This window comes from Schistocerca cancellata, chromosome 3, assembly GCF_023864275.1.
Source record: "Schistocerca cancellata isolate TAMUIC-IGC-003103 chromosome 3, iqSchCanc2.1, whole genome shotgun sequence".
Classification (NCBI taxonomy): Eukaryota; Metazoa; Arthropoda; class Insecta; order Orthoptera; family Acrididae; genus Schistocerca; species Schistocerca cancellata.
Genome location: NC_064628.1, coordinates 213,179,835 through 213,204,686, shown reverse-complemented (window position 1 = coordinate 213,204,686; position 24,852 = coordinate 213,179,835). Strand labels below are relative to the sequence as shown.

General features: G+C 38.2%; 1 protein-coding gene across 2 annotated transcripts in view; it reads left to right on the top strand.

The window, feature by feature from the left end:
* Positions 1-1,018: 1,018 nt before the first annotated feature.
* Positions 1,019-24,852, top strand: part of LOC126174846 (F-box/LRR-repeat protein 20) — a 29,994-nt gene continuing 6,160 nt past the window's right edge. Inside the window, exons 1-4 of one of the 2 annotated variants that reach the window (XM_049921233.1) lie at positions 1,019-1,371; positions 1,775-3,323; positions 17,781-17,890; positions 17,977-18,120. In XM_049921233.1, coding sequence (XP_049777190.1) covers positions 1,327-1,371; positions 1,775-3,323; positions 17,781-17,890; positions 17,977-18,120 — 1,848 coding nt within the window. In that variant the 5' untranslated portion in view covers positions 1,019-1,326. Of the gene's footprint in view, positions 1,372-1,490; positions 1,515-1,774; positions 3,324-17,780; positions 17,891-17,976; positions 18,121-24,852 lie in introns of those variants that run through there. The other variant, XM_049921234.1, reaches the window with a different exon arrangement.

Sequence of the window (24,852 nt, the reverse complement as noted above, 5' to 3'; positions counted from 1 at the left end):
TTAATTTCATTAACACTATAACTGCAGAAAAGTAGGACGCGGTCAATTACGTAAATACATGAAACGCAAATAGCGTACTAAACTACTGACATTGTTTGAAAAACCATACAGGCTCCGCGATCGGCCAACAATGGGTTACTTCTGATTATACGATCACAAAAACAATCAAGCGCTTTTCTATGTAGGTATGTTGCCACCATCACGAGGCAAAATACTTAAGAAATGTATCGTTTTCCACAATTCATTAAAACTGCTTCGGCAGTTTCTTGAGCGTCGGCTTTTGAAATCACTCTCCAAGGACAAATTTCCGTGACATTCGAAGAATAGGAAACCATAGTCTAGGACTACTCACTTTTGAGTGACCGTGGCTTCGCTTGTTTGCGACGTGACATCCTGAGGAAACGATGCGTTTCGGCGTCTTCTAATTGATCACAGCATCAGCATGCGAAAATAGCCGACCTGTTGTCACTGACCTGCATCAACTGACATCGCGCAATTCAGATGAAATTAAGGATATAATAAACCACAGTTTCTTTCACTCGCACGCTTTTCAGACGCATTTCCGAAATATGACGATATCGCACTTCAGGTTTTGGTCGCCGCTTATGAAAAAGAATAACATCATTTTTACTGAATAGCATTTACTCATAGGCCATCTCATTTTAGCTCTTGAAAGTATTCATTGTTATTGTCTATTCAAATCGAAATCATACAGCTGTTTTCCCAAACCGAAGCTAGCCAACGCGACGCGAAATAACTGTGTGTACCACATAGGACCTACAGTCTGTCCGGAGCCAGACTGTCTGCTCAACTGATATAACTGAGGACTTTATTGTAGGGGGAGGTGCACACCCCAAGCTTCGCGCGCAGAAGCGAAGTAAGTCTATCGCCGACCGCACCGAACTGTGGAGCCACCCGTCGATGTATACCTTGCAGGCTTCGGTAAGTCGGGTGTTCTCGCGCACGAGAGCCATCTATGGTCGATTAATGCAACTATATTTAGCCATCTATTGGCGCAAGAAGTAATTACATCGGATTAACTAATCCTGGATGCGCTAAGACTTCCTCGTAATTGTCAGTTAAGCGCTGATAGTGTGGAGAGTATTGTGTTAGGTAGATAGGCAACATAAAATAAGATTGCTGTTCAAGTCGGACAGCATGGTAGCAGGCGAAAACGGTTAGTAATATTGCTTACTGTATAAGCAGTTGAGTTGTTTATTTTTGTGCGGTAATGAAGTGATGCGGAAGCTGCTACCGATTTTGTTGTGATTTTCTTCTCTAATATCTTTTGAGATTTTGAACAGACAAGGAGTCAGGCCAACAATAATGACGAATGGTTTCCAATCCGTCCAGTTTCATCTTCCGATAGAGGTAAATAACAACGACATATTCATTTTAATTTCATGTGTCTTTGTTATATTGTGTGAACTTGATATTGACCTTGAAGTGCGCTATAAAATTACAAGATCTTATTACCACGTATTACTTACCTGATTAGACAAACAATGAGTAAAGTAATGTACAAATTCAAGGTTCCTACGTACTTAGTTTTCTTTATATCTATCAATGTTTGTAATTGTGACGTAAAAGCCGAGCGGTGAACAAAGAAAATGCTTAATCATTTGAGTTTTTGGTACTGGCTCTGTAAATATTAATGTTTGCATTCAAACAAAACGTTCCTAATATACTATCTAGTACTGTATAATTCTGTATGTAAGACTATGAGCTGCTTCTGCAGAAAGTCGAGCTTTAATTTTTTCACACTTTGTTTCAGATCGTTATTCATATCATGAAGTACCTGCCACTTGCTGACAGAATATGTGCTAGTCAGGTGTGTCGTTTGTGGTATGAAGCTGCACAAGAATTCGGTCTTCACAAGAATGAAGTTGTTGTCTTGCATGGTGACTTAACTCGCCCGCTGGAAGTTCTGGAAAGCAGCAGTGGATCGTTCATGCATTTTGTTTTTAAAGAAGTTGAACTTGGAAATAAGTTAAAGGGGTTTTGGGATAAATTTTGCCCACAAATGAGATCCCTAGCATTGCATAATTGTGATGTTTCTGAAAAAATGTTTGTTGATATACTACTGAAATGTGTTAAGCTCGAAAGTCTAAGCATTAACGGTTGCAGAGAGCTGTTAATGTCTGGGCGAGTGCTAGAAGTTGACACAGACATAAGTAGGCTCATTAAAACATTGAAGAAGCTTCGCAGGCTATGCCTTGCATTTAACAGATACTTGTCTGATGCATTGTTCAATAGGTTTGTAGCTGTAGCATCAAATTTGGAAGATTTGTCGTTGAAGGGTTGCTATATATCTTTCAACAGGGGGCTGTATAAGAAATTTTATCCTGATTTTATGATGAAGTCTGGCAACTGTGTTGCTTCAGAGAGTGTCCTTACATTTCATAATATTCTGACTTATGTCACAAAGCAAGCAAAAATGTTACAGAAACTACGGTTTGGTTGTACACTAATTGATAATGCAGCTCTGATGCAATTGGCAACTGTGCCTCATCTTTCTTTGACTACTCTTCACTTACAGTCGTGTGATCAGCTAACTGATGCAGGTATTGTAAGTCTCGCAGAACATCAGAATCATCTGTTAGAATTAGATCTGAGTGCTTGTTCGCGTGTTGGAGATGTAGCAGTAAATTCAATCTCTGATAAACTTGTACATTTAGAAAGCTTAAATTTAAGAAACTGTAGATCATTGACTGACTCCGGTGTTAGTACTTTAAATAAACTTAAGAAATTAAGGAATCTCAATCTGTCACATTGTGAGCAAGTTACTGGTAAAGGCATTGAAACTGCACTCTGTTGTAGCATAAATCCACGATTCCTAAGACTGTATTTGACAGCACTTGCTGTTGATGAACGTACTGTTTGTAAATTAGCTGAACATCTTCCAGGACTCACACATCTTGACCTGGGGTGGTGTTTTAATGGTGTTACTGACAAGTCGTTACAGATGATTTGTAAATATCAGGTTCGCCTTCAGTTTTTGAAACTTGCTGCTTGTAATAAGATAACAGATGCTGGACTTACTGGTATGGGGCTTGCAGCTGAGCAAGATGGTACAACTGTTACGTCTGACGACAATTCTGAGGCAATGCAGTATCAAGATATAATTGGAAGTGAACAAGTGATTAATGGTGAAAATGGGCACTATGGTGAAAACGTTGATCCAGGATTTAATATATCACTGAGAACTAAAGCCGAGCAAGAAATCATTAATGACGCCAAAAGAAAAAAAATTGTATCACAGCTGTGTGAAGAAAATCTTACTAGTACGGATTCTAGTGGACATTCCCTCATCCATTTAAAAGGTATGTCTTATTTTAGAGTATGTTGTTACATTTGTTACCATGTTAATAACTGTTAATCTGTAAAACTGTATAAACCCCCTTTAAGAAGTGACCTCCAACCCAGCCATTTCCATGTCATCACATCTCTCTAGCCATCCATGCTTTAGTCAATTATCTGTATACCAGATGTCTTCCAGATTTCAACGTTAGGTATTTATATGACCAATTAATTGTTTGTGAGCCATTTTTCTTGTTCATCCATAATGCTCATGTATTTGATGCACATAGGCATTTCTTCTTTTTAAAACTTGCTAATTGTAATAATGTAATAGGTTTATTATTTATTTGTATGGGAGCTGTCCTTTAAGAGCTGCTAACAAAAAGTCTTTCTCGTGGTCTCTTCTTGGGGACTCTGGTCAAAGCATATTTAGGAGGCCTTGTCAGGAGCTCTTTGTAGTCTGAATGCCTCATTTTCAACCTTAGCTTTCTTCAGGTAGTTTCAATTGTTATCTTGTCCATCTTTGATGGTAGTATGGATGGACTTCATATCTGCTGCCTTAATTGTGTTAAGTATTCCTTGTTATATCCAGCCTCATGTGTTCCTTACACATGAAACATATTTGGTGATGCTGTATTATATAATTTGGAAACTTTTTGTGTGCTGTTATCCGTGCCTTTATTTATGTCATGAAAGAAAACAAAAATAACTTAAAACAAAGTTGCCCGCAATAGTTGCCGTTTTTCCACTTCTATATGGAACTGCCGCTCAACACCAAACTTGGCATCATGAGTCTGCTGGTTTTCAAGACTTGACTGTAATAAATTCTTCAAATATATTTATTTATTACTGTTTGTGAAACTTTAGCTATTATAATGAAGAGAAATTGTGAAACACAGGTTCCTTGAACATTTTTTATCCTTATATGTACTTCAGCACTAGAATACTAAAGGGGGATAATGTTACATTATTACTAAACCTTTGTAAATTTTACTGTGCCATAAGTCATTCAAAAGCAGTCATAATTTGTTTACGCAGTAGTTAATTACAATTATAAGATCTCCAATGGTGTCTCATACAAAATAAGTACAACATGATCTGTTTTACACCCTATACCAAATACCAATTGGTACCATGTGCTATGATAAATTTTCCATGGGTTTAATAATCTAAGGCTGAGTAAAGCAGTCATCAACTCTAAGATTGTTTTGGACATCACATCGCTTTGCTGGGCAAGGACCTGTTGGAGGTGGTATGCCTATTCCTTCCTCTGATGTTTGAATTGACTTACCCTGTCATTTACAGGAAACTCACAATTCATCGCGGATTCCGAACCACAGAGCAACTTGGTATTTTTCACACCAGGAAACATTATGTTGATGTAAAGAAGATGAATATTAATAGTAACTAGGTGTGAGGTATGTCCAGAAAGGAAGTACTTTTCTGGGGTGGGGGGGGGGGGGGAGGAGAAAAAAAAAAGAAAAAAAACCTCATAAAATTGATTTCTTCAAGCCAAAATTTATTTTTACGAGAGCATTTCATAAACTGTTTTCTACGAAGTTGCTACCATTGTTCAGACATTTGTCGTAATGAGAAACCAATTCTTTATGAGCTCTTCATAGAAAGATGTCGCCAATGAAGAACACTGTTTCTTGTGTTTTTTCTGCTTGTTGAGTTCCTTCCCAGCAGTAGGCCTAAATCTCTCACTGTTGTATGATACTGTGAAACATTGAGAAAACTTCGGTGCACAATTCAAAACAAATTGAGTGGAATGCTCAGTTAAGGCATCTTGTTGCTTCATGACAAAACAAGTACCCATTTGGCTGGTGTCACACAAAACCTTATTCAGCAATTCGGTTGGGAGTAGTTTGATCACTTGTTGTCAGCCCTGACCCTGCACCTTCTGGCTACCACTTGTTCTTGACGTATGATTTTATAGGAAGGCATTTTGACACTGATGACAATGCAAAGAAACTGTTCAGCAATTGTTGCCTTCACTGGCAGCATCTTTCTATGAGGGCATAGAAAAGTTGGCTTCCAGGTATGAAAAATGTCTGAACACTGGTGGTAACTATGGCAAATGCTCTTTCTTGGGAAATACAGAAGCGTTCGGTCCCGCCCATCTGCTTTGACCCATGACGTCACAAATATGGTGGAAACGACCATAAACCACGATTCAAATATGGCGTATGCAAAGTTGTTACGTACACATTATGAGGACGAAAATACATCGAAAAACAAACACGCACACATTCCACAAAATGCCTAATGACACTAACGGGACAAGCACGGGAAACGGGGTTTTTTGGTGGGGACAAACTAAATATAAACAAATTTAGAAACCCACCCCCATACAAAACCACGCAAGATGGTGAAAAAAACCGACAGCACAAAACTCCCCAAATGCCACAAAACACAGTATCATCTGGAATCGGACACTTCCCTTGACCTACATAGCTCAACAGCAGCTCCCGATCTCATAAATTGGGATCGAACACTTCCCTTGACCTGTTATCCTTACGACATCTCCACATACAGCCGTCCCTGGTCCGAGACGCCGGAAATAATCCTCATTTCTTCACGACATACTGAACACTTCACGACTTCATCCAAAAATCCAAATAGTTGAAGAAATTTTGTTAGAGGCAACGCACTGTCCCCCATCATAGCCGACAACCGAAAACTGTTGACCCTGTCAGTCATATCCATACCTACCAAAGACATAAGATACTCTGAGAATTACTATAAGAACAGACAATGAAAACTGCTTGTAGCAAGGAATGACTATTATTACAGAAAATCCTTTGCTGTCCAATCATTTGCCTCGCATAAAGATCATCTGCTTATATCATAAATAACAATCAGATAGGTCAAGAGGTAACAGACCCATTTCCTTCCATTCATTAAGTTTTGATGTGGCCCTTAAGAACACTGCTCCTTGTTATAAGTTAAGATGCACTCTATTGATGCTGTATCGTATGTGCCACATACAAGTAAATTGGACGGTTACAGTTCAAACAAAAATATGTGATTGTGGTGGTGGTGGTGGTGGTGGTGGTCTCCAGTCAGGAGACTAATTTGGTGCAGTTCTCCATGCTACTCAATCCTGTGAAAGCTTCATCATCTCCAAATAACTATTGCAACTGACATATTTCTGAATCTGCTCACTATATTCATCTCTTGTCTCCCAATATGATCCCCCCCCCCCCCCTTTCCTCCAGTACTAAAATGGCGATCCCTTGCTGACACAGAATGTTACCTATCAACCAATTCCTTCTTCTTGTCAAATTTTGCCATATATTTTTTTTTTTTCCTCCCCAGTTCTATTCAGTACCTCCTCATTAGTTACGTGATCTACCCATCTAGTCTTTATCATTCTTCTGTAGCACCACACCTCAGGAGCTACTATCCTCTTTTTGTCTAAACTGTTTTTGTCCATGTCTTGCTTCCATGCGTGGCTACAGTCCATACAATAAGTTCAGAAAAGACTTCCTAACACATAATTTATATTTGATGGTAATAAAATATGTCTTCTTCAGAAACACTTTGCTTGTCATTGCCCTTCTACTTTTTTGATACTTTCTACTTTGAACATCATGAGTTATTTTGTTACTCAAATAGCGAAACTCAACTGCTTTTAGTGTCTTGTTTCCTAATCTAATTCCCTCAGCCTCACATGATTTAATTAGACTACATTCCATTGTCCTCGTTTTCTGTCTGTTGATGTTCATCTTACATCCTCTTCCAAGTCCATTGCTGTCTCTAAGAGAATTACAGTGTCATCAGCAAACCTCAATGTTTTTATTTCTTTTCCCAGAATTTTAATGCCTACTCTAAATTTTTCTTTGGTTTCCTTTACAGCTTGCTCAATGTAGAGACTGAATAACACTGGGGATAGCCTACAACCGTGTCTCACTCCTTTCTCAACCAATGTATCCCTTGCGTGCCCTTCAATACCTATAACTGAAGTCTGGTTTCTGTGTCAAGTTGTAAATAGCCTTTCGCTACCTGTATTTTACCCCTTCAATTTTCAGAAATTCAAAAAGTCAACACTGTCAAAAGCTTTCTGTAAGTCTATAAATGCTGTAAACATGGGTATGTCATTCCTTCGTCTGTCTTGTGAGATAAGTCGTAGGGTCAGTAGTGCCTCGCTTGTTTCTACATTTTTCCAGACTCCAAATGGATCTTCTCCAAGGTCGGCTTCTATCAGTTTTTCAATTCTTCTGTTTGGAAATTGTGTTAGTTTCTTGCAACCATGACTTACTCATTATTCAATAACATTCACACCTGTCAGCACCTGCTTTCTTTATATTTGGAATTATATTCTTCTTGAAGGCTGAGGATATTTTGCCTGTCTTATACATCTTGCACACCAGATGGAAATGTTGTCATGTCAGGTTGTCCCAAGGCTATCTGTAGTCCTGACAGAATGTTGTGTACTCCCGGGGTCTTGTATCAACTGAAGCCTTTCAGTGCTTTGTCAAATTCTTCTCGCAGCGTCATATCTGCCATCTCATCTTCATCTGCACCCTGTTCCATTTCTATAATACTGCTCTGGAGAGTACATCTCCCTTGTATAGGTCCTTTACACTCTTTCTACCTTTCAGCTTTCACTTTTTTGCTAAGCCCTGATTTTCCATCTGAGCTCTTGATATTCGTAAAGCCGCTTCTCTTTTTTCCAAATGCCTCTTTAATTTTACTTTAGGTGGTATCTATCTTAACCCTAGTGATATAGCTGCCAAATCACATTTGTTCTGTGTAGCCATTCCTGTTTAGCCATTTTGCAATTCTTGTCAATCTCATTTTTTGGATGTTTGTATCCCCTATTGCCTGCTTCATCTAATGCATTTTTTTTATATTTTCTCCTTTCATCAGTTACATTCAAAGTCTTGTGTTATCCAAAGATTTCCACTGGGTCTTGTCTTTTTACCCATTTGATCATCTGCTGCCTTCACTATCATCTCTCAAAGCTACCACGTGGTCTCGCGGTAGCGTTCTCGCTTCCCGAGCACGGGGTCCCGGGTTCGATTCCCGGCGGGGTCAGGAATTTTCACCTGCCTCGAGATGACTGGGTGTTTGTGTTGTCCTCATCATTTCATCATCATCCAGGAAAGTGGCGAAATTGGGCTGAGCAACGATTGGGTAATTGTACGGGCGCTGATAACCATGCAGTTAAGCGCCCCACAAACCAAACATCATCATCCAAGCTACCAATTTGTCTTCTCTGTTCTCCTTTCTCCTGTTCTAGTCTATCATTGGCTAATGCTCCATCTGAAACCCTCAACAACCTCTGGTTCTTTAAACTTATCCAGGTCCCATTTCCTTAATTTCGTATCTTTTTGCTATTTTTTCATTTTTAACCTACAGTTCACAACCTATAAATTGTGGTCAGAATCCACATCTGCCCTGGAAATGTCTTACTATTTAAAATCTGTCTCTGATTTGAGATCTCTTCCATGTGTATGACCTTCTTTCATGATTCTCAAGGAAACATAAGAGGCTAAATAAAATCAAGCAGTTGCTTCTCTACATTGATACCTAGAAACTAACTTCTTTGTTTAGTGTGCTACAGTGAACCTACAGTATCTGCTTTGGAAATGTGTGTGATGCAGCTGCACATCTCCTTTTCATAAGAAGAGTGTCCATATTTATTTGTTAAAAAGATTGCACAGTTAACAAAACTGAGCTGAGTGTGGCAATCACAACCTTGTACAACAGCTGACAATAGCTTATAGTAATATTAAGACACCACAGCAGGGAATCTTATTGCATGTGTGACCATCTTCAGTGCATTCTGGCTTTAATTTTATTGCTGAAATTTTGTGTTTACGTTCAGTATATCAACATTAGATCTACAATATATAAATATTTATTATTGCTTCACTAAAATATCATGACAGCTCAAGAATTGACACAGGCTTTATAAAGGAAAATTGTTTCACATTTGACACAGTTGATTCAAAACGGGGGGGGGGGGGGGGACTTTTTCACCCTTAAAGAATTGTGCAGCATAGTCCAGAATGTTATGAGTCACCTTAATTTTTGCTTCTGTGTCCATAGCAATCACTTATTCTCACATTGTTAATTGCTGCTTTAATGTAGATAGTTTTTCCAATGTAGATGGCTTTTGGTTACCAGTTAAGTAGAATACATTATTTTTAATATTTGTAGTATTCTGTTGCAACAAAAAATAAAAATTATGAGAAACATGTCTACTCTGAAATGAGCTTATTCTATAGTTGTATTGAGTGCTAGGAGGAAAAACTGAAATTGCCCATATTGCGAAGAATATGCCGTAGTCACAGCTGTCATTGCTGTGCCACTCAGTACTTTTTTGTCATCAAAATAGACTTTTTAACACAAAGCTATATCACAGTGATGGATATTCCATGATCAAAATAACAAAAAATGGAGAAAGGCCATCACTCTCCCATGGTTCATTTGTGTGTGTCATGTGGTCATATGTAACAAGCTCTACTAGCTTTGAAACTACAATTGTTTTTTTAGCTTAAGTACACTGCCAAAAGTGAGAAGATTTGGATGTCTGCATGCTGTTTTCTGGGAAAATTTGTACATAAACTAGGAAAAAAGAACCGTTTTTAGGAAGTTAATAAAGTCTGTACTTCTATTGATGTGCTATGTGTGAATAAATTTCAAGTGATTAGCTGTCTTTCCTCATTTTTGTTTATTGTGAGCACAAGCTGTTTCAAACATAATTCTCCCATTGTGTATTTGATGAAGTGTTTCATGGTATATGTGAAATCAGTGTGGAAGGAAGTTTAACTTTACACTATTATTTGCATGTGCATCATCTTTAAAAAGCGGGGCAATATTTTGATCAACACTACTGGCACTACACAAGCTGTGTCAATTCCTACATTTCTGGTGTTTGACGATTTGAAGAAAACTTTTAATTAATCCAATGGTTTCCACTGTTTTTGAAGGCTAGTACAATTTCTGATACTCAAGTTAAGCCTGTTTTGTTATTGTCTTCCAGTAGTCCCATTTATGAGCTGGTCCGCAAATTATGACCACTCACAGATCCTCACTGCTTGCAGTTCAATGTCTTGTGTGGCTTTTGTCCAAATGCATTCAGTGGCTGCTACACTGAGCTTCCATCAGTGTCAGAAAAAACCAGACTAGTTATATATCTCCTGGTCGTATAACCTGTAGTTTATTAGCCTGCAGTGCAATTTTTTGTTGTCAAAGTGCGACACTGTCCAACGCAAGATCTTAAAAATAAATAAAAAAAAAATTGGAGAGAAATGCACAACATCCAAATGATGATTATTTCAGCACCAAGTCATGTACTCGGTAAACTTTTATTGCACAGTGTGGTTGAGTGTCTAGCTCCTGGCCAATAAATTCAAGCTATCTATCTTAGGGAGTTGGATACTGATTTAAATGAGGGTCTTGAAATAGCTCAGTCATCACAAAGTGTCAGCTGCATAATGTGCATCCTACATTGACTTAAGCATGGCAAAAGTATATTCCAGACAGCATTATTTTCTAAATTCAACTTATGGTAAAATAATGTCATCATCTGCAGATTCCACAGCACCATCATATGAATGTCCAAGCAAGCTGATTACGAGTTAGTCAGAAATTCCTCCTCATCAGTGCTAGGAAAAATGTAATGTGGTATAAATACAAACTATAGTAGTAGTTATCATAGTTATAGTTCACAAAGTGTAGTAAAAACAACAAAATGTCCACTGAGTGTTTATGCAGTCAAAGACAACACAAATCTACATACAGGGTGTTTCAAAAATGACCGGTATATTTGAAATGGCAATAAAAACTAAACGAGCAGCGATAGAAATACACCGTTTGTTGCAATATGCTTGGGACAACAGTACATTTTCAGGCGGACAAACTTTCGAAATGACAGTAGTTACAATTTTCAACAACATTTGGCGCTGCAAGTGATGTGAAAGATATAGAAGACAACGCAGTCTGTGGGTGCGCCATTCTGTACGTCGTCTTTCTGCTGTAAGCGTGTGCTGTTCACAACGTGCAAATGTGCTGTAGACAACATGGTTTATTCCTTAGAACAGAGGATTTTTCTGGTGTTGGAATTCCACTGCCTAGAACACAGTGTTGTTGCAACAAGACGAAGTTTTCAACGGAGGTTTAATGTAACCAAAAGACCGAAAAGCAATACAATAAAGGATCTGTTTGAAAAATTTCAACGGACTGGGAACGTGATGGATGAACGTGCTGGAAAGGTAGGGCGACCACGTACGGCAACCACAGAGGGCAACGCGCAGCAGGTGATCCAACAGCAGCCTCGGGTTTCCGTTCGCCGTGTTGCAGCTGCGGTCCAAATGACGCCAACGTCCACGTATCGTCTCATGCGCCAGAGTTTACACCTCTATCCATACAAAATTCAAACACGGCAACCCCTCAGTGCCGCTACCATTGCTGCACGAGAGACATTCGCTAACGATATAGTGCACAGGATTGATGACGGCGATATGCATGTGGGCAGCATTTGGTTTACTGACGAAGCTCATTTTTACCTGGACGGCTTCGTCAATAAACAGAACTGGCGCATATGGGGAACCGAAAAGCCCCATGTTGCAGTCCCATCGTCCCTGCATCCTCAAAAAGTACTGGTCTGGGCCGCCATTTCTTCCAAAGGAATCATTGGCCCATTTTTCAGATCCGAAACGATTACTGCATCACGCTATCTGGACATTCTTCGTGAATTTGTGGCGGTACAAACTGCCTTAGACGACACTGCGAACACCTCGTGGTTTATGCAAGATGGTGCCCGGCCACATCGCACGGCCGACGTCTTTAATTTCCTGAATGAATATTTCGATGATCGTGTGATTGCTTTGGGCTATCCGAAACATACAGGAGGCGGCGTGGATTGGCCTCCCTATTCGCCAGACGTGAACCCCTGTGACTTCTTTCTGTGGGAACACTTGAAAGACCAGGTGTACCGCCAGAATCCAGAAACAATTGAACAGCTGAAGCAGTACATCTCATCTGCATGTGAAGCCATTCCGCCAGACACGTTGTCAAAGGTTTCGGGTAATTTCATTCAGAGACTACGCCATATTATTGCTACGCATGGTGGATATGTGGAAAATATCGTACTATAGAGTTTCCCAGACCGCAGCTCCATCTGTTGTTGAAAATTGTAACTACTGTAATTTCGAAAGTTTGTCTGCCTGAAAATGTACTGTTGTCCCAAGCATATTGCAACAAGCGGTGTATTTCTATCGCTGCTCGTTTAGTTTTTATTGCCGTTTCAAATATACCGGTCATTTTTGAAACACCCTGTATCTTTCTTGTAACAAATGTGGCCATGTGACCACCACTTGTCAAAGGCACTCTATCGTATACCATCAGGTCAATTATTCTTTTATATGTGACCCATAGTTCCTCTGCGTGCTCCTGCCCTGCGCTGAAAGTTTGAAGTTCCTCACTGAGATTAGACACTACTGATTTTTTTAACCTACTTTACTGTATATAACCTTTCTGATCATTTTAGTTATCCTGTGTATTTTGGTAATCATTATTGCTCCTCATCACTTAAATATCATAGCCTGACACTAAATTGAGCAAGTTACTGCAACATGCCTAAGCATTTGGAAACAAGATTGGTGCTAAGTCATTAGTCAGAAATGTCAGAAGTAAATCACACAACTACTGTTAACATGAGTGTGAATCAGAACCAATGAATGAGATTTGTCTTATCAGTAAACAAAAATATAAACTCCAACAGAGTTCAACACTCAAGCTACAGGTCCAGATAGCAAGGTAATAGCTGTATTCAAGAGTCAGTGTAACTAATCTTTCAGTAACGAATTAAAACTGCTTGCTTGCCTGCTGTGCCGGATATTTATTTTAGGGCTAATGGTCATACCTATGTGATGTGTTTTCTGCAACCCCTAGGTTTGTGGCTGCTGAAGGCTATGAGCTGTACAAATAATATTGCTGACAGTCTCTGTGCCCATGTCTTTATCATTGGGGAGGCAGGATATTAAGTATGGAATTGTAAAATAATAGGTAGAGGAGAAGGTGTAGAATTTTATGCTTTCTGTTTTAACCCATTAGCGCCGGAATTAATTTTTTCGTGATTTTTTTAAAAAATTGCATTATTATGTCTGTAAAAGGCATAAATTACACAACAGATTTGTTTCGACGAAAGTCATTACCGCCATTAGCGAGATATTTGATGTTGCCATATGGCAGTGCTAAGCGCTTTCACTACCTAAATTTATATGGATTACAATTTCAAGTAAAATAAGTAGGTTATTGAAATTTCTTATTACATATACAAGTTTTGTGCAAATTTATTATTTAGTCTTCATTGTACAATTGATACTTTATAACACAGTACAATTAATAATCAAAAATCAAACCTTGGACTCAGCATTATTTTACATGAATGGAATATAACAGTCAATACACAATCCCACATTACACTTTGAACACATTGTTCTCACAATAGATTTACAGTCCTTGTGTGCACGCCTTTTCCTCTTCTTCTTTCCTTCAGTGTGCTGGGCGAGGTGGTCAGTCTTATCAAACCTAATTGAATCTGATAAGCGGCTGTCAGAACATGCCCTTTATGCAGGTCTCCTGGCTCCTTTTGGTAAAGCTTGGTGTCTTTGCAAGTACACTGTTGCTATTTCTCTCTTGAAATCAAGCTGAGAAATAGTTTGGTTTCTTGCTTTATTATACAAAATACAACTGTTTTGTATGGTGACATCTAACATCCATGTAAAGAGACACCAGTACCATTTCTTGCTTCTTATTGCAATGCGATAGCATGCTAGATTCTGATCCTTCTGATCAGTACCTCCCATTATGTATTATATTTGGCTACCAGTTTTGGTCTGGGAATCATTATATTTCGCTTTTTTAGTTCCGAGAATCTCTTGACTTGGCCAACTTCTGGTGCACCACATGAAGAAGAGATCATTGTGACAAATGAGTTGTCCAGCCACAGCACATACAATAATCCATCATTCTTCTGTATTCGGATCTGGGAGATTAACAAACACATCACCTTCAATATCGTCATTATAAAGAATCTCCAGGGCCTCAGCAAGTGAGAAAACTCTTCTAAAACAAAAAAGAGAAAATTCGTCCTTTTACTGAGTACAAGTGCCTAGCGTTGCCATATGGCAACACCGACGTTCAAACGGCCTAAATGAACGTAATTTATTTCACAGCAAGCAGTAACCTCCAAAGAATATATATTTGAGTATTTAAAGCACAACCATCCTAAAAAACCAAATTATATATCGTAAGTTACTGTGCAAAACATACTTACTCGAACTTATACTCCATTTTTATTCGTCGTTCAGCAAACGACGACTTCCAATACTGCTTATGTCGCAGAATTTAAATGTATTGTTAAAACTGTTGCATTGTATTGATCTTTACAGTCTTGCGGAACGGAATCCAGTGCTGCTAACCCTCCGCTTCATTGATGTCGTGGAATCAAAAATTTTAAAAAAAGTGTTACAAATGTTGCCATATGGCAACGCACGGCGCTAATGGGTTAAATTGCATTTGATGTGCAGGGTAAGTCACTAGCTATTGCCACCAAGAATAACTCCAAAAGAATGATAGGAGCTGAAAAGTTTGTGGGACAAAAGTTACATGGGAAAATGGGGGCCATAATATGACGTTGGATTTTTGTCGCTAGGTGGGGTCACTTCAGAGGTATGAAGGCCAACTTTGTTTTTTTAAATGGGATGCTGTAGTTTGGTACTTACTTCTGATAATAGTTATCAAGACACATCCAATGATGTGTAACACTAAGGTCTTTGAAGGTCAATGAAAGTCACAAAGGTATCATGAACATCCATTTACAGAAGGTGTTCAAAGTGATGACCATTGGTATCAATGCAGTCCTGCAATATTCTTATCCTGGGTTGACTGATATTCCTTATCATACTGGCACTTATCGAAGCACGTGCTCTGACAATTCTCTCACACATATCTTCAGGTGTAGATAGAACATCTTTATAAACAGTGTCTTTTATGAATCCCCACAAGTTAAAATCCAGAGGCTTCAAGTCTGGTGAACAAGCTGGCCGCAACACATCTCCTCCGCGTCCAATCCAACAATTTGGGAGTTATCTCTGCAATTCATTTCTAGCCATTAGCAAAAAATGTGCCAGACACCTATTGTGTTGATACCACATTCTGTTCCTTGTTCCTAAAGGTATTTCTTCCAATAACAGACCTAATGTTTCTTGCAGGAATGCAGTGTACTTCCTACCATTAAGATTTCCTTCAGTGAAAGGACTTATAATTCTGTCCTTCAGAGTCCCACACCGTACATTCATCGACCGCAATTTTTGGTGTGCAACTTGCCGCAGCAAACATGGATTTTCAGTTGCCCAATAATGCAAGTTATGCAAATTAACATTTCCATGGTTCTGTAGCCTCATCAGTAAATAAAATCAAATTAATAAATGTGTCATCCTTCTGAATCTGAAGTTGAACCCATTGGCAGAATTCAGTGTAATGCATACAATCTGTACCAGTTAGTTCTTGGTGGAGACTGATATGGTAAGGATGATATTTATGGTGATGCAGAACACAAACAACACTACTCTGGCTCATGCCAGATTCCCTTGCGATGTGATGCGGACTAACACAAGGATCACAAACCACAGTGGCAAGAGTACCAATTTCCGTTTCCTCGTTGCTATCTTTCCTTTGCCAGATATATTTCTGATGCGTTAAAAATCCAGTTGTTCACAATTTATCATACACACATTTAAATGTACGACGTGTAGGGTGAGTACATTGAGGATATCTTTCAGCGTATAAGTCCTTAGCTCTCACTGAATTTTGTTGGCATTCTGTGTAAATGAGAAGCATATTGACTTGTTCTTCGAAGGAATACATCATTCACATTCACTTGATTTCATGATACTAGTCTTACTGTTCCTGTTAGTGTTGCATTGTGAAACTGTTGAATGGTGTTTACTTGTCAGTGGCACTTTAGATGGATACGCCATATTCGATGAATATTTACCATTTGCACAATATACGAGAGAGGATAGTCAGAGTATGTGCTTTGATAAGTGCTAAAGTGATAAGGAATACCACTCAATCCACGATAAGAAGATTGCAGCACTGCATTGATACCAATGGTCATCACTTTGAACACCTTCTGTAAATCAGCATTCATGCCACCAAAGACCTTTGTTGACCTTCAGAAACCTTACTGTTACACATCATTGGATTCGCCTCAACAGCCACGGTCAGAAAATGAGTACCAAACTATAGCATCCCATTTAAAAAAAAAAAAAAAAAAAAAAAAAAAAAACCCACAAAGTTGACCCTCATATCTCTGAGGAGACCCCACCTAGCAACAAAAAACAAACATATTATGGCTCCCATTGTCCCATGCAACATTTGTCCCACAAACTTTTCAGCTACTATCATACTTTCAGAGTTACTCTAGGTGGCATTATTACTTACCCTGTATACATGTAAGATGTAGAAATATATTTTTGTGTGAAACTGATAGTAGCAAAAGTATCTAGACAAATAAAGAATATCCAGTTTCATTATATGCTGAGGTTGCAGAACAAATGCCACTTTTCTAGATTACATTTTTAAGAAGGGTTACAGAACTTTATGTAACCGTGTGGAACAGGCTCTAGTTTATCACTGAAATCAGTTTGATATTAATTTCTAGGACTGTATTTGTGCTGGAACTTGGCATTTGCATTGTTGTTAAACAACTGCACTGATGGAACTGGCATCAGAATAAACAGCTCTTTCTGTTCATTGAATAAAATAGCTGAATTTAACTTTTATTCTTCAAAGGGCCTTTAACATTCTTCTACATTCTTATCTACATGTTTTTTGCTCTTCCATCCATTCTGTTCTCTATTACTCCTCACACATCCCCTGTTCTCTGCCACATGTGTCACTGCAAAAATGTCCAAACCTTCCTCTGCCCCTTTAGTTGTGCTTCTTTTTGGTTCTCTCTGAATTTATTGTAGACTTTGTCTTGCCCTTACGTCTTGTTCTTTCATCTTTTTTTCTATGGCCACTATTTACTTTATTTCAGATTTGCATCACACATTTGTTTCTTTATTTTGACTTTTTTTTGTCTGCTGCCTTCTATAATATTTGTGTCTCCTACTGCACAGTGCAGTGTTTTCAGTTATTAACTATTTTCATGGGCCCCGAAATCACCATCATCATTTTCATTTTTCATGTGTGGGCTTCTATCATCTGTCAAGTAGGTATCATAATTATTACTCTTTGTCAGATGTACACTTTACAATTGCCACTGCACCAGTATATCTGAAGTTTATAAAGGGGAATATGCTGTACCAAATTTTTTATCTGTTTTGCGCAATGCTCTTTTTTTTTTTTGTTATCAATCCAACATGTCCGGTCACTCAGTTCTAGGGAGCTACACATAAAATGAAGTCCTCTTCTCAGAAGACTTATGAAAAATTGTGTCTTCTCTTTTCCAGGGCTTCAAAGGCTTGATCTAAGTGGTTGCAATCGAATCACAGATGTCAGCCTGAAATATGCCTTTCGTTTCAAGGAGTTGAGGTATTTGGATCTCAGTCAGTGTCAGCAGGTTAGTGTCAACAAACAATTTCTATTTCGTGTATGCTTGTAATTTTATGTTTCTCTCTTGTTAAATATTGTTTTGTTCTGTTGCAGATAACGCATGTTGGTTTGTCCTACTTAGCTGTCCATAACCCCAGCATTGAAACATTGATTCTGAGCCATTGTTATAATATTGCTGATAGTGGTGTCCTCAGTTTTATTAAATGCCTATGCAGACTTAAGCATCTGGAATTAAAGGTATAGAACAATAATTTTGTGAATTAGTGATGAAACTGAATCTCATTTGTATTGCTGTTTGGTGCAGTGGATACTGTAAACAGAAATGATAAGTCTCACATTTCTTTGTCTTGCTTCTATAAGACATTTCCTTTTTTTATCGTTTTGTATAAAATAATGTGGTGAAAGGTTTGTAAGATGTTAGGTGTGTCTTATCATCTAACTAAGGATATAATATAAGACATATGTTGGAGCAAAATTAAGCTAAGAGTAATTTTTTATTGTAAATATGAGTACCTTTAATGTGACACTTTTTTATTGTGAATATTTGTGTTCACTAAAGTAGGCGTTGTTAGCAGATGTAGATATTTGTGTCATGTCTAGAAAAGTAACATTTTGTACATTGTTTCCTGTTGTGTTTGTTACATTAGTTACATGAACAAAGTTGTCTTAAGTATTTGGCTTTCTGTTTCTGTGTCTGTGTTGTGCATGTAACTTGTACTGGATGTGTGTGTGTGTGTGTCTAGAAATATTTTTTTTTTACTCTGTCCTCCCTGTGTGTTTTCTGTATACTTTGAACAGAACTGTTAAGTAAATAAACTACAAATGTGACTGTGGCTTCCATTTCTTCATATAAAAGACAAAACATTTATTGAAATAAAGAGCAGGCAGATGACTGTATAGAATATATGCATATAACTTAATATGTTGCCTCAAAATGTTTATGATGGGTAGTAGGCATTTATTCAACTGTTATGTTTTCCTGGTAGACCTAAGTAACAGCATTAGTAATTCCTTTATCATTTATTCGATAAGGTGCATTAACATTTTTTTCAGTTTTTATTATCTAATAATCATTAGTGACTGTTGTGTTGTAAATAATTTTATTATAAAGGTGAATTTTTTTATTCCAGACTTTGTTTTAGTCTGTTGAAGATTATTGTGGTCTCTCTCTCTCTCTCTCTCTCTCTCTCTCTCTCTCTCTCTCTCTCTCTCTGACCTCTTATTGTTTCATTTATTAAACTAAATGCTCCATAAGCACAGAGCAGTGTGTTTGCATGCTCATTCTTTGCCATGTTTTTGTTTTGAATGATCACTTTTATTCCACCTTTTGTTTCTGATGTGATTTCCTTGGGACAGTGATCTGCAAGAGTCGTCCAGAAAATAAAGTTTTCATTGCATCCAGAGATGGCATGGGTAGTCAGGCAGAAATGCACATGTGGTTATAGAGGGGACACGGGTCTGTAATGTGGTGTAGTTTAATTGTTGGGATGGAAATCATTACAAGGCATGTTCAGAATATAAATGAACTAGATTTTTTTAGAAAATGTATATTTGAAAAAAATTACAAGATGTTGTTGAAATGCTTCTTAATTATTTTTGCACATAAGCATTAACCCATTTAGTGTATGTGGTGAGCCATGGCACAAGCTTCTTTATACCCTCCTCATAGGAGGAGGAGGGGGGGGGGGAGGAGGAGGAGGTGGAGGTGGTTGTTCAGAGACTCCCAACTAAATCAGTCCCAAGGGTGCCTTGGTGGCTATGGTCATGTGGTGTGTGGGGACCTGTGGTGTCATGAAACAAGTATAATTGTCTTGTCATCACTCCCCTCCTCCCGTTTTGAACGTGCCTTTAGAGTTTTTTCATGGTCTCAAAATATTGTTGTGCATTGATGATCCCCACCTGAGGCAGAAATTCGTCCAAAATGATGCCTTTTTGGTCCCAAAACACTGGGGCCATGATTTTTTTTGCCCAAAATAGTGATTTTGAATTTTTTGGTAGATGGGGAATTGATGTTATGCCATTGTGACAACTGTCTTTCTGTCTCAGGCATGTAATGATCCACTCATGTTTCATCTCCAGTCACAATAGAGTTCAGAAAATTGTTACCGTCCAGTTCAAGTCACTCAAGAAACTCACAGGCACTATTGACCACAATTTTTCTTGTGGTGCTCTGTCAGCTGTTTTGGGACCCATCTTGCACACAGTTTCTGGTATTCCAACGTTTCTGTAACTGACTGTCTTGTATAAGAGAGTTCTGGAGAGTAGTGGAAACATTGCAGAAATTTCATCCACAGTCAAACAGTGGTGTTTATGAACAGTTTCCTCCTTTTTTGTAACAACTCATCAGTCAAAATGGAAGGTTGTCCACACCTCTGTTCATCATGGGCATTTGTTCTGCCTCTACTAAACACTCTACACCACTTAAACACACTCATTCTGTTCATATCATATCACCTCCATTGTAAATGATTTTGATTCTTGAAAAAAATTGGGTGTTGTTCTTTCCATGAGTAGCAAGCAGTTCACAGGGATTTCTTACTGACTTCTTTCATGCAACAGGACACAACAACATGAGTTTACATACTACCTTGTTCCTGCGATGGTTGCTCTGGCCAGGGGATCGTCCACTACCTGTCAGTGTTGTCACCCCTCAAAGAACAAAAAATCACAGCCCGTTATGGTCACAGTACATTTACTATCTGAACATGCCTCGTATTTCACAGGGCCAGGAGAATATGGCAGCACTAATATTGTCTTCCACCAACAGCAAAGCATAGTGATACTTGCAGTTCACTGAAAGTCAAATCAAGGTATGCAGTGAAGACATAGCCTTAACATTTTCAAATTTTTGTTAATGTTTAAGTGTACCTGACAATATTAAATTTTTCTTTAATTGCTGTTTTTAGAAAGGTCCAGGTGATTAATTTTTTTCAGTGATGAACATTCAGATGTGTTAGGAACACAAAGGAAATGAACTAGAAAAACATACAACAGCAGTATGTACAGTATCTAAGATATAATACATCATCTTAGCATACTTAAATATAACGTCCACTTTAAGACACTGTCGTTGTACTTATTTCAAGGTGGTTAACTTTGTTTTCAAGAGATCTGAAGGTGTTCATTGGTGAAAACATTTAAATATCTAGATCTTTTCATTTTAAAAACTAAATAAGATAATAACAAAATAGATCATAGCAGCTGACCACTTCAGATGTTGCCAGAACTGATGAAACTTGTGCAGCAAGCAACTTCACAATTACAGTACTCTTTGATTAATTTTTCCAGATCTCTTGATAATTACTGCGCAAAATCATCACTTGCTGGCTTGGTTTTCACGGAGTGTGTGCAAGATAGGTACCAATGTTGTTGAAAGTGAATGAAAACCAAACATTTGAGTGCAGCATTGGGATATCTCCGGTGGTATTAAGTGAGGATTATGAGTTTCTTGCTAGTATTATCACCGTGGACGAAATATGGTTACCACCTTTCACACCAGGAATAAAACAACAATCTGTACATCAGCAGCACAGTGGTTGACCTGGGAGAAGCTAACCCAAGCAGACTGTATTCATTAAAATATTCATGTGCAGTGCCTTCCTGGGCCAATATGGTGTATTCCTGATTAAATTTTTACTGTGAGGAGAGGCTGTAAATGTTGATCAGCATCATAGGTGCCTGAATAGGGGGGCTGGGGGGCAGGCAAATGGGGGGCATTTGCGCCCTCCTGGAATCTGGGGTACAGAATTCTCTCTCAGGTTGCTCATGGGAAAGTATGTTTTGTCTTTGGTGCAGCAGTGATTGTGGCCTTCTGCTGCAATCAAGGTGGCTGTGAAGATTTACACAACATTGCCAAAATAGTTCTCAAACTTTTCTGTCCTTCCTCATATAGTCTTTATTGGGCTTTAGAAAGACTTCATCCCAACATGCTGAGGCACAAATTCTGGAGTGTCCCGGGATAAAATTAACATGGCTGATTGTAAGTGTCCAATATCCATCCCCAATTCCCACAAAGATGACTCCTTCTGCTGCTGCATAACTTAATCACAAAATTAGTTAACCATTTGTCTGTGGTCAAGATAGATACTTCATGACTTGCTGACACCACATTCACTTGTACAATCACAGAGAAATTGGTGTAGACTGTGGTCATGTGTTCATCTTTAAGTCCTCTGTTTACCAGAGTACATGAAACAGAAGCTCCTAAATTGGGGGGAAAAAATTTTAATGTTTATTTCCTCTTTCTTCATTTTCAGATGTGTTAATCAGAGGCAGGCTTGCTGGTTATTTTTGTTAATAAACAGGACATTCTCAAGTGTTCTAATATAAAAATGACAGTTTTAAAATCTTGCCCTTCTAGTGTAAATTTCTGTGAGCATCCGCAATCGGTATTGTCAGGCATCATAAAATGTTTCCAGAATGAAATTTGCTCTCTGCAGCAGAGTGTGCACTGATAGAAAACTTCCTGACAGATCAGAACTGTGTGCCAGACTGAGACTTGAACTCGGGACCTTTGCCTTTCGCAGTGCTCTACCATCTGAGCTACCCAAGCATGACTCAACCCATTCGAGTCTCGATCTGGCACACAGTTTTGATCTGCCAGGAAGTTTCACCGTAAAATGTACGAAGAGAAGTGGAATGATAAATGGTGGCATTACGGTTTTCCTTGCCTTCATGTAACCCAGATTTCACAGAATCAGTTGATTCAGTTTTGCTTGCATATCTTCAACCATCCATCCCGAAGTCCTGATCTTGCAGCATGTGACTTACATTTGTTCCATCTCATGTACTTTCTGGCAGGAAAAAGATTTCTTCAGCTATTCTGAGGTAGAGATAGCAGTGATGTCAGGGCTCTAGGCTTGGAAGTGAAGTGACAAGGGCATATAGTTTTTGGTGCACCACTAGTACAAAAAATATGTTAATAAAGGTGATGACTATGTTGAAAAGTAGGTGGTGAATCCCTGTGAATGCTGAGCTGAAAGATCTTTAATCATTGATGTTTTTTGTTTTCTTTATGAGACTTTCAAAATTAATGTCTGGATGACCTAATACTTAAAAACGAATGTAAAGAGTTAAGTATCAACATTATTTGAGACAGAAGAGAATCATCATAGTTGGATCTTGATGGACAAATACATAAATTAGAAAATACAGCAGAACACTAAGTTTTGTAACTTTTAAGAATGCTCAAAGCACGAGAAAATGATGCATTGGAAATCAGAAAAACAAGGGATAAGAATGGAAAAGTTTCTGAAAAGAAAAAAAAGTTGCTGCACGCCATGGGCCACCCTCAGATGCAGTTTGAGAACATTTTTCCACACAAGCAACTTATCATTTGGCCTCCCCTGCCCCTCTCTCAATCCCTCCTCCTCCCCCTTTTCCACTGTACACTTTCACACGTGGTGGTTTTCGCTGCAAAATATATACGGATCTTGCATTTGGGTGCCCCTCTCAGCTTGCGCACAAAGTGCCTGCTACTAACTGTGATATGTCCTGTTTAGAAATATTACAGTTAAGGAGCCTCTGGTACACCTCTGTTTGATTTTGCTATTGCAATATTTGTGTTATGTTTGTTATATATCGGTACCTGTTTCTTTCTGCTTATCTGTAACATATTGTTTATTCATTCTATCATATGTTTTGTGTGGCTTTTAGTATGTTCTCAGTTACACATTAAATTTATCAGATATTGTGAAATCCATTGAAGAAACAGAAAGACAAAGCTGGCCACATATCTAAAAAATAATTACTGCGACCAGTTAGCTCTTCATTTGTACTACATCTACATAGTGTTACTACATATGGTTGAAACATAATTTTTCAGTAGCCTGTTTGTTATGTAGTTAGTATATGTCCTTAATTTATTCTATGGTAAACCTGTTGGCATATTTGTATCAAAGTGATGTCCACTGATAATAGTACTTAGTTTATTTGTGCTTTCAGTAACAGTTGTTGCCGAACATTTCTTTAAATTAGTTCACATGGATTTTTTGAAATATTGTCTTTGTGGGTGCTAATAATTACGCTGCTGTTCAGAAATAGATTATTCTTCATTGCAGTTTCTCATCACAGTTAAGCTGTCTTACGAGGTAAATAGTTCCTTCATTTCAGTTTATTTTCTTTTAGTCCTGCCAGTCAGCAGATTTGTCTTGAATTAGAGAATTACTTTTATTGACTAGATTTTTTGAGTGTTTTTCTCCAACATTTGAGACACAACAAATAATACGATTGGTGTATTCCTGCACTGCTATGCTGTTGCTTCCACAGCAGTTGAGTGAAATAGAAATCTGCCTTTGTCTTCAAAATTTTGTTGGCAGCAAACATTTAAATAGAATGTTGATAATGATACATAAGTAGGCCATGGTGTAAAGAGACAGTGTGTGCAAAGTTATTTCTGTGCTTTCACTTGATGTGGAAACAACTGCTACAACTTAAGTTGCCTGCACTTGACTGAGACAATATACTCACCTGACTGAGATGACACAATCAGCTTGTTTTTAAACGAATAATGCTTTCAACAAACAAATTGTCTGTGTCTTTTCATTTAATGGGTTTTAACTTCAGCCATTGCAATGAACAGCATACATAAAACTGGCAGCAGTTTCATTTTGTTGTGTGTGAAATGATAAAATGTGTCTTATGTATTGAAATACTAATAATCATATTCATCCAGTTCAAGTCATCTCCTCCAACTCTCTTGTGGTGTAACCACATGGGCAGCTGTACTAGGGAGGTGTGTGTGTGTGTTTTTCATATATTTGGGTTAATTTTTCTCAAGCTGAGGCAATATGAGGTTGTTGGTCCTCTGTCCATGCATGCTCAAATAAAGATTAATGAAAGTGGCAGTAATATATTGAGTGTTAGTCAGAGCATAGATGGGCATTTTGTTGCAAGATAATGAAGTCAGGTAAAAAAGAACACTCTCATTCTTAATGTGACATACATTTCAAGGGAGTGAATTGACATTGA